Source organism: Sander vitreus, chromosome 23, assembly GCF_031162955.1.
Source record: "Sander vitreus isolate 19-12246 chromosome 23, sanVit1, whole genome shotgun sequence".
NCBI classification, from domain to species: Eukaryota; Metazoa; Chordata; class Actinopteri; order Perciformes; family Percidae; genus Sander; species Sander vitreus.
In genome coordinates, this window is record NC_135877.1 from 20,591,983 (window position 1) to 20,613,615 (window position 21,633).

The 21,633-nt window shown below is 40.3% G+C and overlaps 1 protein-coding gene across 2 annotated transcripts in view; it reads right to left on the minus strand.

Annotated features, from left to right (window-relative positions):
* Nucleotides 1-21,633, minus strand: part of abcc9 (ATP-binding cassette, sub-family C (CFTR/MRP), member 9) — a 93,502-nt gene that overhangs the window by 17,774 nt on the left and 54,095 nt on the right. For both annotated transcript variants that reach the window (XM_078242836.1, XM_078242835.1), the window contains 13 exons: nucleotides 20,935-21,072; nucleotides 19,452-19,577; nucleotides 18,990-19,089; nucleotides 18,718-18,791; nucleotides 17,696-17,929; nucleotides 15,946-16,100; nucleotides 14,380-14,449; nucleotides 13,959-14,116; nucleotides 12,555-12,647; nucleotides 7,914-8,016; nucleotides 7,197-7,310; nucleotides 5,102-5,222; nucleotides 1,032-1,162 (listed from right to left, as the gene is read on the minus strand). In XM_078242836.1, coding sequence (XP_078098962.1) covers nucleotides 1,032-1,162; nucleotides 5,102-5,222; nucleotides 7,197-7,310; nucleotides 7,914-8,016; nucleotides 12,555-12,647; nucleotides 13,959-14,116; nucleotides 14,380-14,449; nucleotides 15,946-16,100; nucleotides 17,696-17,929; nucleotides 18,718-18,791; nucleotides 18,990-19,089; nucleotides 19,452-19,577; nucleotides 20,935-21,072 — 1,617 coding nt within the window. The remainder of the gene's footprint in view (nucleotides 1-1,031; nucleotides 1,163-5,101; nucleotides 5,223-7,196; nucleotides 7,311-7,913; nucleotides 8,017-12,554; nucleotides 12,648-13,958; nucleotides 14,117-14,379; nucleotides 14,450-15,945; nucleotides 16,101-17,695; nucleotides 17,930-18,717; nucleotides 18,792-18,989; nucleotides 19,090-19,451; nucleotides 19,578-20,934; nucleotides 21,073-21,633) is intronic.

Here is a 21,633-nt window from a genome sequence, read left to right on the forward strand (position 1 = left end):
GCCATTCTCATGTTTAATTATGTCTGATAAGTTGTTGCAGCACTTTCTGGGCTGAAACCATTTGTTATGCATTTTGGGTGCAAAACTTAACAATTACTCACCATTCGAGAATTGCAAAAAACGATCCAAAATACCACATTAAGACACCGAGACCTTGAGGAACACCGTGGGAAAATCCATGTTGTGACAACTGCTCAGAAGTCGCACCACTCGCGCTGGTTTCAGCTGCTGGAGGAAACGTGGTTCCCAGAAAGCCAACCACTACCACGTGTTTTGCGCCTGTCCAAACGTCAATACTTTTTGGCGTAAGATTTACACAGAATAAGTGACTATATTTGGGACAAAAGCTACTTTTCATTGCGTCAAACTCCTTTTTGGGCTACTACCATAAACATCCACAAAATATGAAAACAAAATACCTATATGGAGTGTAGCTGCAAGAAAATCAATTACAAAGAAATGGCTTAAACCAGACAGCCCATCTATAGAGGACGGGTATGACCTCATCTATGAAATCTTTGTAATGGAAAGAATCACCTTCTCCATGAGGCTTCAGGAAATTTAATTTGGGAGAACTGGAAAATGTACAGTATATTTCCCTGAAACGCCCTTCCTTTGTTTAATTAACTCATTTATTATTAATTTTATTGTACTACTATTACTATTATCTCAAATGTTAAACACCCCATGTTCTCTTCTATAATTACTTTGTGAAAAGCTGAAAATGAGTTTAGGGTCCCCTGCTGGAGCTGCTGCCCCCGCGACCCGAACCCTGATAAGCGGATGGAGATGGATGGATGAAAAATGGATCCCTCTGGAAAAGTATTTAAAGATGACTGTGTGAACTGCTGCTGTTGAGTGATCTCAAGTTATGAAAAAATGTCAAACATTTTTCGGTGATTGGATGGCGAGCACTTCTGTTATGGGAACTGCTCAGAAAGCCCCTTATTGTCAATATACCTAAGAAATCAATACATCCACTGAAAGCCCTAGGACTCTAGTTTGTGGTTGTAAAGCATCCCAGTAATTACCTTCTGGCCTGGTTCGATGAACATGTTGACGTGTTTGAGCACTGGTTTGAGCATGGGATCGTAGCGCACGCACAGCTCCTGGATCTTTATCTCGCCGTTCTGGGGCCAGTTCTCAGGCACCTGAGAGGCATCTGCATGGAGAGAAACACAGGAGGGTTGATTTCTGAAAGCCACTGGTGTAGAAAACTCTGGGAAATACTGTCTGGAGTCTCAGACCAGGAACAGCGTGCCAGTTGTCTATGTTACAGTCCTGGCTGGTGTAAACATGAGCATATACACCGTATGGACCAAGTCATAACACTGCAGATATAGTTTCCACTGACATCACAAGCATACAGTTATAGTTTTATCACTTTACTGAGATATTTAAACCTTTCTGGGCCCTATTTTAACGATCTAAGCGCACAGCGTGAAGCGTTTGGCGCAGGTGCGTTTAGGGCGTGTCCAGATCCACTTTTGCTAGTTTGACGGCAGAAAAAAGGGTCCGGGCGCATGGTTCAAAAGGGTTATACTTAGTGTCTTCATTAATTCATAGGTGTGTTTTGGGCGTAACATGCAATAAACCAATCAGAGTGTCATCTCCCATTCCCTTTAAAAGCCAGGCGCGTTTGGACCTTGGCGTTTTGCCATTATGATGGCGGATTTGCACCGTAATATTTTTATTTGTAATCTTTTGCATGTGTGTGTGCTGCTGCACTTCCCTGTGTGTGTGTAACAAGCATAATGTGCGCGCGCTGTGCATAAGCCCTGGCGCATTTTACTAATTTGCTGTTAAAATAACAATGAAATGCTGCGTTATTGACTTTAGACCAGGTTTTTGTTGGTCAATGGCGCGATCACTTCCCGCTGCCTCAAGATAGCAATACGCCAAGAATTCACCTGAACACACCTCCCTGTAAGACCAGCACACCTTTGGGCGCAGGTGCATTTGCTATTTAAATGACGTGGGCACTGGACGGGAAACTGACAACTGCGTCGGTCTTAAACTAACAAAGACACTTTGCGCCGGGTGCAAGATAGGGCCCTTAAAGTCTCCACACTTTAGCACAGGACTGGACAACTTCAAAGCTATACCGCAATTAATTGGCACATTTATTAAGTTTGTCATGTAGTTGACTAATCTTCGGCAGTTTTGGTCTTACGTCAACCAAGATTCCTAGACTCTGCCGACGTTCCCGCGCAGAAACTCGAGTGAAGATAATGACCTCTTCTGAAGAGTCCATCATGTTTTTTTAATCCTCCGTGTCCTCCTTGGCTACTGTGTAGAGGATGGGTGGGGACGGTGTGCTGACAGTTTTGTTGTTATTACTTAAAATTCCTCATGGGGGTGACAGAAACCACGCACTATAGTAAAGTATTACTTTTGCATGATTCTTCGTGGAGAAATTCAGTTTTACAGATCTTTTGATTAAATCAACTAATCGATTAGTCGATAAAATTGAATGAGTGTTAGGCAACTCATTTATTTAACCAAGGACAGCCCTAACATTTACTTTGATAACAATACATGTTACAAAAACAGTTTTTATAAACATATCAGAACACGAGTCATAACTTTTTTTTCTTATAAATGATATGTTTGTCCTGATTATTAACTGTATGGCCAGTTACAGATTCTGGACTGGATTTGGCTTGATTGATTAGCTGAACTTCTTCTCAGTTATATTATATTATATTGGATTCAGACAATTCATTCATTGATAATTTCGATATGGGGGCGACCTCTACCTCCCCCAGTCCTGAAAGTGTTTTCGTATTCAGTAAACAACGTTGTCAGATACTTCAGTCCATCTGTACACCACCAGAACTAGTGCTACTAACAGTGAGTAACTAACCAGGCAGTTTGAACTGCAGGCTGCAGAGACGTTGCACTGCGAGCTTGGGCGAGTGATAGATAGATAGATAGATAGATAGATAGATAGAGAGAGAGCTGTACATATTTATAATCAATATAATCTATCTAATGTTAAATTTTTCTGTCGTTACAGTTTTATTAGAATTTAATACATTTTTTATTTCATGTTGCTTAATAACTTTTGTTTTCATGTTTGTGTTTTTATTTGCCATACAAATATATTGATATAATTAATATAAATCATCCTAATATTGTGTTAATGTTCATATTACTGTTTATTGTGTTTTGTCCGACAAATTGTATGTTGATGCTTTGGCAACATTGTTATTTAAACTTTCATGCCAATAGAGCCCCTTTGAATTTGAGAGAGAGAGAGAGAGAGTGAGAGAGAGAGGGAGAGAAAGAGAGAGTGAGAGAGAGAGAGAGAGGGAGAGGGAGAGAGAGAGGTGGTGCTGCGAATGAGAGAAATACAACTTGTAAAACAGTGTGCCCCGACTTGTGACAACTGTGCGCCCCTTTTTCCAACCAATGACATAGTTTATCCCGCCCTGGTTGTACCCTCGTCATTTGCAATTCACATTCAAATCGATCCACCTCTCGACCTGGGTCGCAAAACTGAGTCGGTCAACGCGGGTCAACCCTTTCAAACACAAAGTCAACCCTCGGTGTGAAAGGGGTGTAAGAGTCTGCAGCCACGTCCGCCTCTCTGTGAGGCTGTACTTAGGCACAGTGGGGTTTTGAGCTATACGCTTAAATCAGCATGCTAAAACACTCACAATGAAAATGCTAAAATGCTAGCAGTTTAGCAGGTACTGTATAATGTTTATTAAGTTCACCATCTTAGTTCAGTTTGTTAGCATGAATGTATGAACCAAAATTCCAAAGTTTTGGGGATATTTTACTGTGGATCCTACACTTCCCATAATGCAACTATCTTTTCTACCATCTTTTGTTACAGCCTCCATGCCTGGTAAATGCAAATGTCCGTTTCAGTTTCAGTTTTCAAGGCGGAGGAGTATCCCTGCTACGTAGAAACAGTGAGCCACATTATTCATATTACTACACTGATAAATTTCATAGTTCTGCTGCTGGCTTCTTTCGGTTTCTTCCTCCCTAACTTTGGGGAGACTTTTTATTTTTTATCCATTTGCTGGAAGCTTCCATGATGTCAGAGAGGAAGAATCCTTCTGTTATATGTCAATCTGGGGTTTTGAGATAATTTACTGTAAAGCACAAGGTTGAGAGGAAAAGTCAATGAGACAAATAGCCCTTATATGAGACACAGAGATGGAAACCTTTTCCTTAACTCCACTTTCCCTCTTTACTTTTCTAATATTTCAATCTGGGGGGAAAAGCTAGTCTTTCTTTTACTTTCTTGGATCTTTTTACTTGCTTTTCTTCCAGCCATCCTTCAAACTTAAATTGTTTCCCGAAATAGCTGCTCTGTCTTGATGAAAGATCCTTTTGGCAGTTTTCCTTTTTTTGTTCAAGATTCGAAAAGGTTTGGTTCGGTTAGATATCAGTAATCTCATTGGCACTACTTTGATTAAGTTAAAGCCAAATAGCGAAAAGTCTTGATGTTTTGTTATCTGTCCTGCCAGAAAAACATTCCAGCAGCATTTGTATTCCACCATAGCAACAGCCCATAAACCCAAAACACAGCTTCTGGACTCTTAAGCAAAAGATGAAAGTGTGGACTCACGCACGCACAAAGAATTACATTTGGACATGCAGGAATGACATCCTTCCCAACATTTTGGCTTTGTGTTGCTGCTGAGATATCCAAATATATATATATATATATAATATATAAAGATGTATATAGATACACCAAAGACGGCTCACCCGGTAGAGTGTGCGCCCCGTGTAGGCTGAGTCCGACCCGCAGCCCTTTGCTGCGTGTCATCCCCTCTCTCGCCCCCCTTTCCTGTCGTTCTCCAGCTAACTCTATCATAAAGGCAATTAAAGCCCTAAAAAAAACCATCTTTAAAATAAGCACCAGAGATGGTTCTCTTCTTATCGCGGTCGTTGTGAAAATGTCAAAACACAGTGAGATGCATCATTTCACAAGCTGTGCAAAGTTGGATCATCTGCCTGAGATGTCATCGGGATTTACGGGCAGCTATATACTGTGTGTGTGTGTGTGTGTGTGTGTGTGTGTGTGTGTGTGTGTGTGTGTAATTTGTAAGACTGACGTCGGTGTACATCAGCTTACCCATGGATCCCTCGTAGTTCTCTGACTCTGTGCCGAGGAAGCTGTTGACCTTCTTCACCGCTGCCATCTGGACCTCAAGGTCTGCCAGGTTCCGCACAACCCAGTTCAGGTAGTTGGTGACCTAAGCAGTCACATCCAAAGAGACTGGATTACGTTTCCATTGTTAAGATAATGTTTATGTCTACAGTGTAAACCTACTAATGAGCCCTCTGTCACTTTGAGGTACCCATCAGGCACACATAGAAGCTTAAAATATACAGTATTATTTCTTGAAACCAACCTTTTCTGATTCTACCCGTGTAAACATTTAATGTTATTACATTATTTTTGAAAGTACTGTTGTTGTTTTTTCACCCAGACTAAGTACACAGTAGTAAGTAAGAGTAAACCACAGTCACTACAATATTCAAGACCATACAGCAAGATAATAACAAAATAGACACATTATAAACCAAATAAACATATGTATAAATGACAACACCATAAGCCCATCATACACATCTCCCCAGCACAAAGCTTCCTGGGAGTCCTCCAGAAAGCTCAGGTTCTTTCCCCATTTTCTAGTCTAGACATCCAGTCTGGCAAACCGTATATATGACATCTTTTCAAATGCCGCCACCCTAGCCATCTCATAAGCCCACTCCTGGATTGACGGTACCCCTTCATTCCGCCATCCTCTTAAAATAATCTGTCTGGCTATCATTAAACTAGTCTGGACCCAGCTTCTTATGTGCTTATCCATCCTGTTTAGGACTGACCCATCTCCTAGAACAAATAATCTCGGGCTGAATGGAACCTGGGTCCCTGCAATCCGACATAGGTTATAATGTATCCTGGACCTCATCACAGGACTGTAGGACATCAAGTAATTGGCCGTCCTCTGTCTTACATTTCTAACAATTTGATGCCTTTCAGACCAATTCGAAACATTTTTAAACATCAATTGAAAACGTATTTATTCAGCACTGCTTTTAACTAATTATCACTCTTTGTTCTTTCAGTCTTTCCTCTATGTTGATTTTGTAGTGGCGGCTCGCCATGGCAAAATGTCTGCCGCCACGGTATCAGAAATAGGGCTGTACAAAAGGCCGTCTATCAGCAGTGATTGTTAGAGTGCATGTCGGAGAATAGCGCAGACACGCCCTTCACACCGCGAGTGGGCACACACGCCACTTGGCGGAAAAGGGAGAAAAAGAAAAAAGAGACTGCCGCTGTCCGGAGGATAACTAGCCAGTTGAGATCGCGTGTGTGCGTCCTTGAGAACTCTAAGTCGTATAACTTATGTTGTCAGTTCATGTTGTTCGGACAGTTCTGCCGCCGCTGCTAAAGTAAAATTCTAAAGGAAACGCTGTCTTTCTCAGTTTAAATGTTGTATTGTTCATATGCTTTGTTGTATTTTTATCTTTCACATATTCTATTGTTCTTGGCGTTCCGCGAAGTCTGACGACGCATATCACATCACAATTTGCATACACTGGGCATCGCGTGCCGGTGTAAACAGGAAGCAGATTGTCTGACGATACTCTGCCGTTGAAAATCATGGACGTAGAAGTTGAAAATACAGAAAATACTTTGGAAAAAGAAAAACAATGGCGAAAAGTAAGAGCAGGGATTTATTAGCTTGGACTGACGACGAGGCGGAACAGTTACTGAAAGGTGTGTAAGCCTACCTAACCGATAAGACTGACGTGCACCATTGTTTCCAAAGATCTCCGTTTGTGCCCGTCCAGACTACAAAGCAACCCCGGATTTTTCAAACCAAAACAGTGGCAGCGGTGTTTCCAAATGTCTCTGTTTTAGGGGTTGGGAAACGCCAGAGTAATGTGGACGTGAAGCATAAATGTAGCAAAAGATATTCATTTTTAGACAAAAATGTAGTAGTGTGGATGTCGCCACAGTCAATACTTGTGCATTCAGCATCTTATAATACACCAGACTGAACTTTCAACATGAATTAAATACCATTTGTCTAAAACAATTGCTCACTCAAAACAAAACAGCACAGACTGAAAGAGGTCAGGTACTTAAGTAGGCAGACAGATTGACCGAAGACAGTGTGATTAAAACCAGAGAACCCTAAAATATAAAAACTCACAGTGAGGGCGTAGGTGAGTCCGAGGCCCACCAGGCCTCCAGAATGCAGACCGTAGCGTAAACTCCATATGGCGGCTCCTGCTGCTGTCAGCACTATCACTGCTCCGAGGTAGTCCTGCACAGAGAAGGAGAGAAGAAGAAGAAATGTTTACCCACGGAACATAATCAAACAAAATGAAATCTAAGCTGCATTTTGAATGTAGGTCCACCTAGGCCTGTAACAATTAATAAATAATTGTCTAATTGCAACTTTTTAACATAATCGCCGACATTAGCTAAGGTCCTAAGGGGTATGACTGTTGGTGGTAATTGTTCATTTAAGAAAAAAATGACAATGTTTTACGATTAAAAGAGGCGTGTTTTACTTCATAGGCTGTGCACCTGTGTTGTTATATTTGGGTCACATAACAGTGATATAACCAAAAGATGTGTCCTAGGATACATTCAAAACTTTGTTTGAAAAAGTTATAAATAAATAAATGTGTTTAAATATGACGGAAAGAGACAATTATATTGTTAATCACAATTCTTTCTGAGACAATTGTACAGTCAGATTTATAATGGTTTCAGCTCTAGGTCCACCAATAAACTAAAGAGCTGAATGAGCTCTACTTATATTTGTCCAGCCATACTTAAATATGTACAGTAGTGACTTACTGTATAATTATCTCATTCTTACAGTATCTGTGGGAGAACGTATCATGAAATAGTTTCTCACCGTTCGGACCTCCAGCCAGCGGTTGGCAGCAGACAGAAACAGGTAGGCCGTGTTATTGGTGTCTGTCAGCTCCAGCATACGCTGTTTAAAACGAGCCTCGTGTCTGAAACAAACATTTTAATGCACATGTAAGACAATACATAAGGGCTGCCGCGATTAGTCGGCATAATCCATGATGTCGACATCAATATTTTAAAAACTACCCATTGTTTTGGGTTTTTTTCTTAAACGCTTCAATTCATTAGAACAAATGCTTTTCTTCAATATCACTACGGTATTGCTGCAACATGACTTCAGTTGTTTTTGGCTCTAGTCAACACTACACTTGGCTGCTGCAGCAGAGTCCGACTCAGGTCAGAGTATTTCTGCCATTATTTTAAGGCAGGGGTCTTCAACGTTAACGTTATTTTTGCATCCATACAATGTTTAATTATTAATTAAACTACCCAACTAAATAACGGCCTACTAGTCCAGCTGAAATTATTAGACGATTAAACACTGAGTTGATTGACAGAACTGTTTGGATCGTTTCCAGTACTTTTGCTTTTAATACTTTAAGTACATTTTCCTGATGATACTTACAGACTTTTACTTAAGTAACATTTTCAATGCAGGACCTTTAGTATTTTTACAGTGGTATTAGTATTTTTAAGTAAAGGATCTGAATACTTCTTCCACCGCTGGTTATAAGTACATATGTTAAATATAATAGTGATTACAGGTGCTAACAGGAAATAAGAAAATGTCTACAGAAGAAAAACATGCCAAACAAATGTTCAAATAAAATAATACAAACAGTTGTACTGTTATTCGGTCTATAAAAATCTCATGGTTTTATCATGGTCTGTGTTCAGTAGTAAGTCACTGCCATCTAAACCAGACTGGGTTTGGAGGGAGACCAGTGGATGATGATAATGGGAACTATCCCATGATTGCCAAGAATCTGTCTCAACACCAGATTCACTGTGTCTCTGTGTGTGCGTGATATGTGCTTGTGTGAGTCTCTCAGTGTTTGTATATTTGTGTGTGTGTGTGTGTGTGTGTGTGTGTGTGTGTGTGTGTGTGTGTGAGAGAGGAAGTCCTCAGGGAGGAGAGAGAAAAACAGCGTGAGAGCTGTTTAATGTTGGACTACGCCGACGATGGGAAAGAGGGTGAAGACAGAAATACAAAGAGATACTGCTGCTGCTGCTTCCACCAAAAGAACTGCAACACAGGCTACAACTCAAGCTTATGTCTCTAGAGTTAGAAGTAAAACACCCAACACTAATATTAAAGCTACTGACTCTTTATACCTGCTATTACAACAGCTAATGAATGCTTCTGTATACGATGATAAGTTTATTCAATATAGCACCTTTTACTGAGCAAAGTCACAAAGGGCTTCACATGAGTAAAATTGTTACAAATAAGACAAAAACAAAAACAATAAATGTGTATTTTGGGCTACTGTCATATCCGTAGTTGAGATACACTTGATGGATTGTGGGTAACTTTAGCATCCGTTGTAGGTGTTAGCCATGCTGTTGTAAACACATGGCTAATAATCGGTTAATATTCCGTGGTAGTGCGGGTTATCATTGTTACATCTAGTCAGAGATGGCAAAAGTACTCACTTCCCGTACTCCAAGGATGATTGGGAATGTCTTGCTGCTTGTCTGCCGAATCTCTGTTTTCTTCATTTTCAATCATGTCGCCATCCATACTACTATGTGCTAACATTACCACCATCAAGCCGCAATGATTTGCCGTGAATGAATGCTGCCGAATCTGTCGATTCGTCTTGTAGTGGTGTGTCAAGTCCAACGTACACTATATTCCCATCCAATTAGATTGAATTCCGTATTGATGACGCGGAAAATAATAACGGTAACTCCAGTGAAATTATTTGAAACTAAAGTAACGAGCCAATTTTGTAAAATGTAAGGAGTAGAAAGTACCGATATTCGTGTTAAAACGTAAGGAGTAAAAGTCAAAAGTCGCCACAAAAATAAATAGTAAAGTAAAGTAAAAATATCTGAAAAATCTACTTTGTTACTTCCCATCTCTGCATCTAGTAACATGAAACGGTGAAGAATAGAACCTAAAAGTAAAAGCAAGCAATAAAACTGTACAATAAAAACAGTATTATAAAACTTAAAAAACACAAAAATCACAAACATGAGGCCAATGCCAGTTTAAAGAGGTGAGTCTTGGGGCGCCGTGGTGGCTCACCCGGTTGAGCGTGCGCCCCATGTACCAAGGCTCAGCGGCCCCTTTGCTGCATGTCGTTCCCCCCCTTTCCTGTCTACAGATGTCCTCTCAAATGAAGACCACAAACATCTTTTTTTATTAAGATGATTTTTTTGGGGCATTTAGGCGTTTATTTGAGAGGAGCTGCTGAGTATATAAAAGGAGGGAGAGAAGGGGTGTGACATGCCGCAAAGGGTCACAGGGTGGAATCAAACCCTGCGCCGCTGCGGTACGGACTGAGCCTTTGTACATGGGGCGCACGCTCAACCAGTGAGCTATCAGGGCGCCCCCGCAAAAAAGTAGTCTTTAAAGAGGTGAGTCTTCAGCTGCTTTTGAAAAGCTTCGACAAAGACTGTATTGTTTTGCACAAGGATGGATCAGGTCAGAGTACACACAGGTACACAAGCAAAGCTCTTTATGTCAGAACAAGAACCAGTTTTTTAAATAAATTAAATCATTATTGACTGTTTAAAGGGATATTACAAGAAAAAAAACACACACACAAACATACAGGCAGGTGTTCTAAGAGACTTTGACAGTCGTTAATACCAGAGGTGGAAAGTAACAAATTACAATTACTCGCGTTACTGTAATTGTGTAGTTTTTTTTCGTGTACTTCTACTTTTTAAGAGTAGTTTTTAAAATCTGTAATTTTACTTCAGTATGTCTTGTCTGAAGTATTGCACTTTGCTACATTTTAAATCAAATCCGTTACCGAGTACAAAAATAAAAAAATAAATAAAAAGGTTCTCTAACGTTGTTGTGGCAAAATATCTGTCAACAAACTCAAATCAAAATGGGTTTTTTGTTTATTTTTTCAAGGTTTTTGTCGCTTTATTTTAAACTTTTTTGGCTCTGTGCCCTTAACAAATCGCAAACAACTGGGATTTAATTAAATAAGTATAATAGGTATAAATAAGATATTAAAATAGGTATAAATATAAAAAGTATATCTCCACTCACTGTGAAAAAGTATCTACATAAGAGTGACATGACACTGTCATGAACGTGTCATAAACATTATAAACAATTCATAAACATTTATGACATAACGCTTCTTTTAGTAAGTCTCATTCAGTTTTTGTCATGACAAGTTAGGGTTAGGGTTAGGGTTCATGTGTCATGACAGTGTCATGTCACTCTTATGTAGATACCTTCAAGTAAAGTGTTACCAAAGTAACTAAGTAACTTTTACTCTGAGTACATTTTAAATGAGCTACTTTTTACTTTTACTTGAGTAGATTTTTATACCGGTCACTTTGCTTGTACTTTAAGTAAACGTTCATCAAAGTAATAGTACTTTTACTTAAGTAGAATATTTGTACTCTTTCCACCTCTGGTTAATACAAAAAGGCAGTTATTTGGTCACACTGATATACCGGGCATTAGTACATGGCCTAAATTATAATATACTATACGTCCCATACAACAGTGTCTTTACAGGATTGGATTGTTTCTCAGAACAAGAACCATGACACTACTGCTACTTCCACTTACACATATGCATATAATGTATTATTAATTATCATCATTATCTGACCATCAGGAGCAAATGTGGTCCAGTGGTTTGCTTGAGGACTATTTGAAATGTGGACAGGAGGAGGTATAGGGATTGGACCACCAACCATGCAATTAATGGACGCAATTCATTACTGTGTATACAGATCTCTTTAAACTGTCACATTGTGGAAAGAACGCTTGATAGGTTTATTTTTTTGTTAAGGATTTGGTTACATTAAGAACTAGAAGAGCACTCAGAGAGCGCAGACATCTGCCAATGTTCATGCACAATCTCACAATGTTAATGCAGTGTGAATGTTACCAGTCTGGAACTGATTTTTCTGACACCACATGAATGCAGCAGAAATCACAATGTTAACAAAAGTGAAACAAAATTTGTGTATCCGCCCTGTGGATATGCTCCAAAATGTAATGTCTTCTTCCTTGGCCTATGCTACACCCTTCCACCAAGTGTCATGGAAATTGGGTGAGTAGTTGTACCATAATCCTGCTGACAGACAGACAAACAAACAAACAAACAAACGAACAAACCAAACCGAAAACATAACTTTCTTGGAAAAGCTTAAAGCTTAATTTCCTCTTAGGTTTTTGGGGTAAAGGGGTTGAGGGAATGCAGGGATAATGCTTGCATACAATAAGCCTCCAGGGACTGAATGTAACATCTTGACATCTTGATCAAGTTACTTCCTGTGTAGTGACATGTGGAAGGTGGAGGAAAATAGACCCAAAGCAAATAAATGTGCTTTGTTTTTGCACAAAAAACACCAACATAAAAGTGTCTACAGCTGAAATACGTCCAGTGCAGACAGGATCTGAATGTGTGTGAGATTGTGTGTGTGTGTGTGTGTGTGTGTGTGTGTGTGTGTGTGTGTGTGTGTGTTAGTGTTGTACCTGAATGCTCTTATAGTGGTGAGACCTTCAGCTGTCTCAGAGAAGTGGCAGAGCAGAGGAAGCTGTGTGGAGTCATCGAGGTCCTGGAGGTCCCTGGGAGAGACAGAAAGTGTGTATTCACAATACGTATATCAGATCATATTGACACATTTCGTATGAATGAAAGTATATATGCACTTACATATGTATTCACATGTATTACACACTTGCCACATGCCATTCACACACACATGGATGCTGTTTTCTGTGTGAATAGTGAGCTGGGATGTTCAGAACCCTAGCATACAAATAAGGTTCACTATTTTTGGTTTATAATCTTTTTTTTAAACAATACGTTTTTGACTTTGTCATGTTGGGCAAAAAGACATTTCTCTAAGCCACTGACCAATAATAGGCCTGCTCACACTTTTCCAAGCGAGAACGGTTTTGCTTGCAACAAACACGTTTATAAGTATTTTTTACATCTTTTTAAATGAATACTTTGGGACAGAGAGGCAAATTTGGAGACACAATTTGAAAGATCCTTTTTTTAAACATAAAAACATCCGCAAACTTGCGTTCGTTAACCTACCAGACTCCATGTAAATAAACAGTAATTTTAGCATCGTAAAATACACTTCATTCAAAGTCGACAGAAACAAAATATAACTATGAAAAGCCGTTTTGGGTCGTCTTTCCACTTTTCCAACCATCACCACTCTAGTTGTGGTTGAAATAAACACATAGTTTACTGATTTACATATGAAAAAAAGTTGGCTCTATACACGCTTTTTTTAATGGAGTCTGGTGGGTTTAGCGCTAGTGACTTCAGAGCTCTTTCTGGTTAAACAGAAAGGTCTCAAATAGATTTTAAAGGTCTATCTCTGAAGGGATCCTTTCCATAATGTTGTCAGACACTTAGAATATTAATCTGAGCCTGTCAGCGGCAAAATGAGTACTTTTGTGAAGGTAAATACAAGCTGGACAATTGCTCTATTAACTTACATTGTAGCTTGTTTCGCCGCTGCCGACTGCAGCGATCTTGCTTAAAACTGGACCAATGTCAAAGATTGTTGTTCCCATCAGTCACTTAGACACAAAACCATAGGAAAATAGGGTTGAAAAAAACGGTAGTTACCCTTTAAGCCTTGCATTCACGGTCTGTTTCTGAGCCTTAATACAAATGCTACTCCAATCCTCCAATGTTATGTCTTCCTGAATGTCTTCCTTCCCGAAGAAGACTTGTAGTTGGGAGTTGATAAGTTTAAACTGATTTTCACCCAGATTTAATGTGCCCATAAATCCAAGAGTTCATGTTTCTTGCAGCAAGAAGATGGTATTCACTGCTTCTAACTCTCGGATTTGTTTGACTATAAAGAACAAAAGCGATGCACTCTGTCTACAACAAAAACACTGTGGACTCACTTAGAGGCCACCCGGAAGTACTTCTGGATGAAGTAGAAGGCCACAGCCAGGGGAACCAAGGCGATCAGGAAAGCTGGAGTGATGGAGGATATGACCCCGATGGCCGACAAACACAGCAACGTGGATCTCGTCAAAGACTCCAGTGTTGGAGGAATATGCTGAGAGAAAAAGAGCGACAATGTTAACACTGCAGTAGCTTAAAAAAACACTTCAGTAGTTCCTGCCTGACCAAAAATGTTGAAACCGAAGCGTTCAGAATAAATCTGAACATTTTAGCTCACATGGATTTCTCTAAAATATGTTTACCTAATTATTTGAAGTTTTGGCCATGTTTAACATGAACATATGACATTATAACACTGTAGATATGGCAGAAACTACCGAAAAGCATAATATGTCCACCCTAAAATCATCTCCTCACCTGATCTATGATGTTGGTATCAGCTGAGAATCTGTTGAGGATCTGCCCTAGGGGAGTGATGTCAAAGAACCTGAGGAAAAGGGTAAGAAATGCATCAAGTAACACCTAAATTACACAGTTGGGATTTTGACATTTACTCTGACATTTATTAAAAAAAACAAAAAAGGTTATGTAACCAACTACAGTATCTGACCTTTCCTCCCCCCCAAAAAAAGAAGGGAGGCGAGACAGACAGGAAGAGTGCTGTAGCTTCTGTACTTAGTTGACTGTCATTACTTACTAAAAGCATCAGAAAGAGTACGCACAGAGACAGTGAAGGAGCACAGACAAGAGCAATCGCTAAAAGGAAACTATGGCTCGGCAATAGAGAGGCAAAGTCCCTCCCCTTCCGGTGGATCGCAATGAGACGTTAATTCGGAAAACATATGATATAATATAATAACTGTAGTTAATGGGGAAAGACAAATAATGTTTTGATCCCATTTGACGTGAGCCATGAATAACAAATATGACGTACGTCAGTCTGTCAAGAAATGTCAAGAAAGTGTCAGTTTATTGTTAAGCTGTTGAAGTATACGTAATTAGAAAGACTACGCACTTCAAAGACGCATGGATGATGTCTCGCTGAAGCTACGATGCCTGTGTGTTAATTACCGGGATGTAACGTTACTCACACGAGCAGCTGGATAAAACACATCAGGTAAGAAAACGTTACATGTGTTGTGGAACCGCGCTAAGCTTGCTAGCTAGCTAGCGAGAGAGCCGGACATCACGCTAGGTGACGTACATTGTGGGAGACGAGAGATGTAGTTCAGTGAGCGGGTTCACACAAAACTAAGCGGTCATACGACAAACCTACGACAAACTGAGATTACTTCAGTGAAAAATGATCTTTTAAAATCGACAAACATCATATTTGTAATCCATGGCTCAATTCAAACGGGATCAAAAAATGATTTGCCTCTCCTCGTTCAGTACCATGCATATTTGTTTTCCAAATTAAGGTCCCGTGAGGTCCACCGGAAGAGGAGGGACTTCTATATATCAATATTATATCGATATCGGTATATGAGGCTAGATATCGTCTTAAATTATGGATTATAATATCGTGATATGACACAAGTGTTGTCTTTTCCTGGTTTAAAGGCTGCATTACAGCATAGTGATGCCATTTCCTGAACTTACCAGACTGTTCTGGCAGTTCTATTATTTGCCTTTACCCACTTACTCATTATATCCACATTACTGATGATTATTCATAATCTCATTGAGTAAATATTTTGTGAAAGCACCAATTCAACTTTACAATGTCACAATATCGAAAACGATGTATTTGGTCAAAAATATATTGCCCAGCTCTAAGAGTTTCCTTGGAGAGAGGACTAATGTTTGAAGTGCTAGTTTCCTGTCTTTTATCTTTTTTCAAGCCAAGTCTATCTGTGTCAATAATTGACCCCAACACTTTTGTGCCAAAACATAACCAGACAAGATGCAGAGCTTCAGGCGTGGATTACGTTGGGCGAGCTGTGTGTGTGTGTGTGTGTGTGTGTGTGTGTGTGTGTGTACCTGATGGGCGCGTGGATGATCTTGTTGAGTAGGTTGTGGTGCAGGTTGGTGGCTGCAGAAAGACCCAGAAACTCCACGGTGAGAGAGGTGATGAGGCATAACGTGATTCCAGCCGCACACAGGGTGATGAACACTGGCAGGTAGTAGGAGTCGTCCTGCGGGACGGACACACACACACACACACACACACACACACACACACACACACACACACACGAGTAAAGAAGTTTAAATTTTAAGGACAAATTTAAGGGGATTATTACGGTTTAAAAATGTCAAGTAAAAGGAGCTGTAAGTTACGTTTACGGCCATGATATTCTGTTTTTAGGGTTTTTGTTGATCAGTAATAATCAGTTATCATAATAATCATATTACTTGACTCGGTGACGAGAGTTTCTGAACCCCACACACACACACACACACACACACACACACACACACACACACACACACACACACACCCCAACTCAATTGGTCTGTCATTTCCAAATTTCTTCCTGAAATAAAATGATGTAATTGTTTGCTAAATATAAGGAAATGAACTGCATTTAAACTCATATTTAAACTGTATTCTCCATGTTTGCTTGATTGTACGTCTGCCTGTAGATAATGTGTGCACTGAGTAAAAGACTCATAGCAAATAAGTGGAATACATTAGCTGGAAAGGTACCAACTTAACAACTCTATTCCCTTTAAATTCATACCAAATTACATAATTCCCTACATTTAATTTTGTCTCAACATTATTTCACAATTCCTTATAGTGCTGAAATCCAAACCTATTTGTTTAATTGTTAATGGCACAGGATTACATGCTCTTAGTTTTCCATTTTATATATCATTCTTATATCATATATCAGTCTTTTTTTCTAATGGTTAAAAAGATGATAAATAATTGGTTTTTATTGCTTTTACAATATGTAGGCGATAATGCAACCCTGTGCTATTTTGACAGAGTAGCTATGTATAAATCTATCTTGCATGTTTGGAGCAGGTGGGGTGAGCAGGTAAAGTATGTAAATTCCATCATAATTCTTTTTTTTTGATAACGCTTTTAAAATTCCACAAAAATATTAAAGCCTTGGTGCGTAGTTTCTGTCTCCCCCATGAGGAATTCTAAGTAATGACAACAAAATTGTCAGCACGTCCACATGATACAAGCTTTCAGTGATCGCGCACCACCCCCACCCCTCCTCCACACAGTTGCTAGTAGCCACACGGAGGATTAAAAAAACATGATGGACTCTTCAGAAGAGGTCATTATCTTCGCTCGAGTTTCTGTGTGCGAAAGTCTCCAGACGCCACAATCTTCTGAACATAGTCATACTGAGAAATACAGAGAGAGTTGTTTGGAGCTGATAGTCTTAATTGGCTTTGTAGCAACTAACATGGCAATGGCTTGAATGTAGTGGACGTTCATTAATATCAAAAAGTTACGCACTAGAGCTTTAAGTAAATAACGGTAATTTCAATCTACAAATATTGGCCTTAACCTTAAAAAACCTGTATCAGAAAACCCATGTTAGAAATCGTCTACCTGGGCGCCCAGATAGCTCAGTTGGTAGAGCGGGCGTCCATATGCAGAGGTTTACTCCTCGACACAGCGGGCCTGGGTTTAACGCTGACCTGCGGCCCTTTGCTGCATGTCATTCCCCCTCTCTCTCCCCTTTCAAGTCTTCAGCTGTCCTGTCAATTAAAGGCCTAAAATACCCCAAAAAAAATTATCTTAAAAAAAAAAAAAATCGTCTACCTCAGCCTGCGGAGTACCAGGCGTGGCAAATGTGGAGTTACCGCCGATACCGTCAGCCAGGCTGGATCCATTAGACACGTCTGGTCCTGCTCCCGCACTCTGGTTGGTTTTGGAGGAAGTCCAGATGGCCAACCAGTAGTCAATGGCAACAATGACAGAGTGTTTGAGAAGTTTGGAGGACACCATCAGGAAGGCCATAAAGAACCCACCGGAGGACATGTAACACCAGCACACCTGAGGAGATGAAGGAAGCTTTTACAACAGATCGACCAATGGAGGGCAGATTCAAAATTTAGTTCCACAAATATTATTATTATATTTATGTTCGTGTATATATATATTGATTAATACATGTGCTTGCTTTTCCCATTTTGTATCCTTTATAAGCTTAATTTGTTCTAGTCTCGCATTGCCAGACCTTCCTCCACAGCGCTGCGAAGGAGGGTCTGACTAATCCACACAGCATTCTGGGATGGGAGAAAAACATGCTCTGGTTTATTGGCATTTCTTAAAACCAATCACAATCGTCTTGGGCCACGCTAGGCGCCGGACGGAGCAACAGTGCCGCTGCAAAATAGCCTCGGGAAGGAACTTATTTTGGTGTAACGTGTACGTTAAAAAGGTACACAAACACACACTCAGCTAGCCCAACGTAGTCCACACCTGAAGCTCTGCATCTTGTCTGGTTAAGTTTTTTGTACAAAAGTGTTGGGGTCAATTTTTGACACAGATAGACTTGGCTTAAAAAAGGATAAAAGACAGGAAACTAGCACTTCAAACATGAGTCCTCTCTCCAAGGAAACTCTTGTGAGTTTCCTCTAGAGCTGGGCGATATAAAGTAATATATATATTTTGACCAAATACAACGTTTTTGATATTGCGATGATATTGTAAAGTTGAAGTGCAGCCAGAACAAGTCTCATTATGCACTTGTAAAATGACAATAAAGGTTCTATCTATGGATCTATCAAACTATCTAACTTTGTATGAAGAGTTAGCGTGCGGCTGTACGGATGGATTACCCTCCATGGGATCTTAGATCTTCTGTTAGTGGTTGTGGACATGTTGTCATCATCTTCCTCCTCCTCTTCTTCCTCTGGTAGGATGAAAAAACAGGAATTAGATAGGACATGTGATTCCATCAAACATTACACAAAAGCATTTAACCGTTCTCTTTTTTTTTTTTTAACAAGTTTTACCTCCTCAGTTACGTTGACAACCTATGACTTAATATTAGAGCGAGTCATTGAGTTAGCCTCAAAGAACGACTTTGAAAAAGTGCTGAATCTATTACCTTCGTCCTCATCGTCTATTTGGTTCTTGGCCTCTCTGGAGTAGAAAGCTCTCCTCAGTGTTTTCCTCTCGAGTGTCGTTTGGCTGTCCTGCTGTACGTCCTGCATGTAGAGACACGAGACAGACATTTCATTAGTAACAGAATAAAGCTTTAGACTTACACTGTGTTGTTTAAACACCAGATTGATAGTTTAATGATCGCCACACAGATTCTTTTAAGACAGGGGTCTTCAATGTTTTTTAAGCCAAGGACCCCTTAGCTCAAAAAGAGACGTAGCAGGGACCCCCTACTACATATACTGTATAAAATGTTGTTGTATATTAAACTGGACCTACAATAATGTGTAGGCATTTGTGTAGCATTCTCAAACACGGGTTTGATATGAATGTAGACTGCTGGCGGTTGTATTTGGGTAATGTCTAGAGTGACCAGATTTGGAGGAGTTGAAACCGTGTCACATACCTTCTCCAGGCCGTGGTCTTGTCGGTTCATCAGGGTCTTCCAGTGATCATAAAGCTCAATGTCATGAGTCTGAATGTCCTTCAGAGTTCCCTCTCTCAGCACTGAGCCATCCTTCATGGCTATAATCTGGACAAGACAAGAAAAGGAAGCTGAGGCTTGACTGAAATACATATTGCTACCTAAATGTATTAAGGCTACATTTACATTGCTACGTTTTGGTTATAATATAGCGAGCTGAGGCGATACCAAAAGGTGACGTGAAAACCTGCACTCTATCAATTGGTAGGAGAGAATCGTCACTAATCACTGCGTCATCATTGCTAGCGACAGACGGGGGTGTCCTGAACAAACCCGCAATTTTAAATAGTTTAGCCAGCCATGTTTGTTTTGCTGCCTTAAGCTTCTTTTGAAACTAAATTTCTCTTCTGGCTGTGGCAACAGCTACATGCCGAGAATCAAAAACAACACACATTTAACGTTCTGTGTGTGTGTGTCGCATTAGGTCGTGGCAGTTTCCTGCAGCATCGCTATGACGACCAGCCACGCTCACCTCACGCATGAGGCGGTACTAAATCTGCAATGGAAAAAGGAGGACGGGGCACCGCGGTCGAGTTGAGCCGAGCCGAGCCGAGCCAAGCAGGTACCATGTAGTGGAAAAACGCCATAAGCTACTAACGTTACCATGGCACCTACTACCAACGGGCGGAGTACACATGCTGCTTCCCGTTTACCCCGGCACAAACATGCCCAGTATACGAGAATGTTGATGATATATGCGGTTTGGGCGTGTTAGTTGAAACGCAGATTAGTTCTTCTACTGGAGCTAAAAACACTTTGTGCACAGAGATCGCTTTTGGCTCAAAACTTCTTCACTCTTTCGCTTAAAAACCAAAACGTAGCAATGTAAATGTAGCCTAAAATTGCTGTACACGTTCCCTAGAATAGTATAGACCGAATCACCGCGACAAAAATCACTTCCGGGTAGACAAATAGCCATTGCAGAGATATGTGAAAACAGCAAACTTGTTTAGTTAATTTCCTGCGGTTACAGTCACGTTTAAAGATATGTCGTTAAACACGGAGGTCTGACCTATTTGTTGTTCCTTCTGTGCTTATGTTCTGTACTTTGTTGCTTTGCTAGCGTCTTTGGTACACAAAAACGTTACAAACAGCAACATCTCACCACCGATCGGACTGACTGCTAGTTTGGGTGGTGTCATTTTCTTTTTCTTTAGTCTGTGGCCAAACAGGTAAATTAGGTATCCAACTCAACGTTAGTAAAAGTGTTGACATATGAAAGCATCATACATGCATTTTAGATGAAGGAGATGAGAGTGTATCCAGTTGTTCCTCGTCCACGTTTGCTCAGAACCGTTAAATTGTATGTACTTGTATGACTTTTCTACGTTATTGTAAACCAACATTGCGATTGGCTGTATAGTCATTTATTTTGGGTATTGTGATATGGGTTTAGAATTCTTACCCAGTCTGCATGTATGAGGTACTGCAGTTTATGGGTGACCAGGACTACAGTCCGTTTGTCATCCTGCAGAAACTTGAGGATTCCTTCCTGCATGAGGTGATCACTGAGGTGGATGTCCAGCGCTGAGAAGGGATCGTCCTGCGAGACACAAGACGGATATAGATCCTCGCAACTGACACAGATAAAGAATGTACGATGGAAACAATTGTTCAAACTTTTTGTCACATAATGTTGCTGTCTAGCCTTGTGTTGTGTTTTGTTGTTGTTCTGAACAGTGGCAGATGAACAACTCCTGGAATTTCACCAAATGTTGTTGGGGGTGAATCCCTGACAGTAATCATCGCTCGATGGCGTTATAAGCCGCCAACGTCGAATTCAAAGCAGCGCTGCGACCGTTGACTTCAAGGCACCTAACCCTAACCTTAACCCTAACCATTGCCTAATCCTAGTGCCTTCCTGGCAGCACTGCCTGGAAGACGACGTTGGGGGCTTAAAACACCAAACACCGTAATCATCAGGTACTTGGATTGAAAACCCAGACGTGGATCAAAACATTGTCTATTGTTTATCATCCATTTGGACCCCCACTGGTTGTAACCTCAGCAACAGCTACTTTTTCTCGTCACTTGGAGGTTTGCTCGAACCAAAAATCCTCTATACTAGAGATTCCAAGCACCGCCAATGGTATGAAACGGTGTG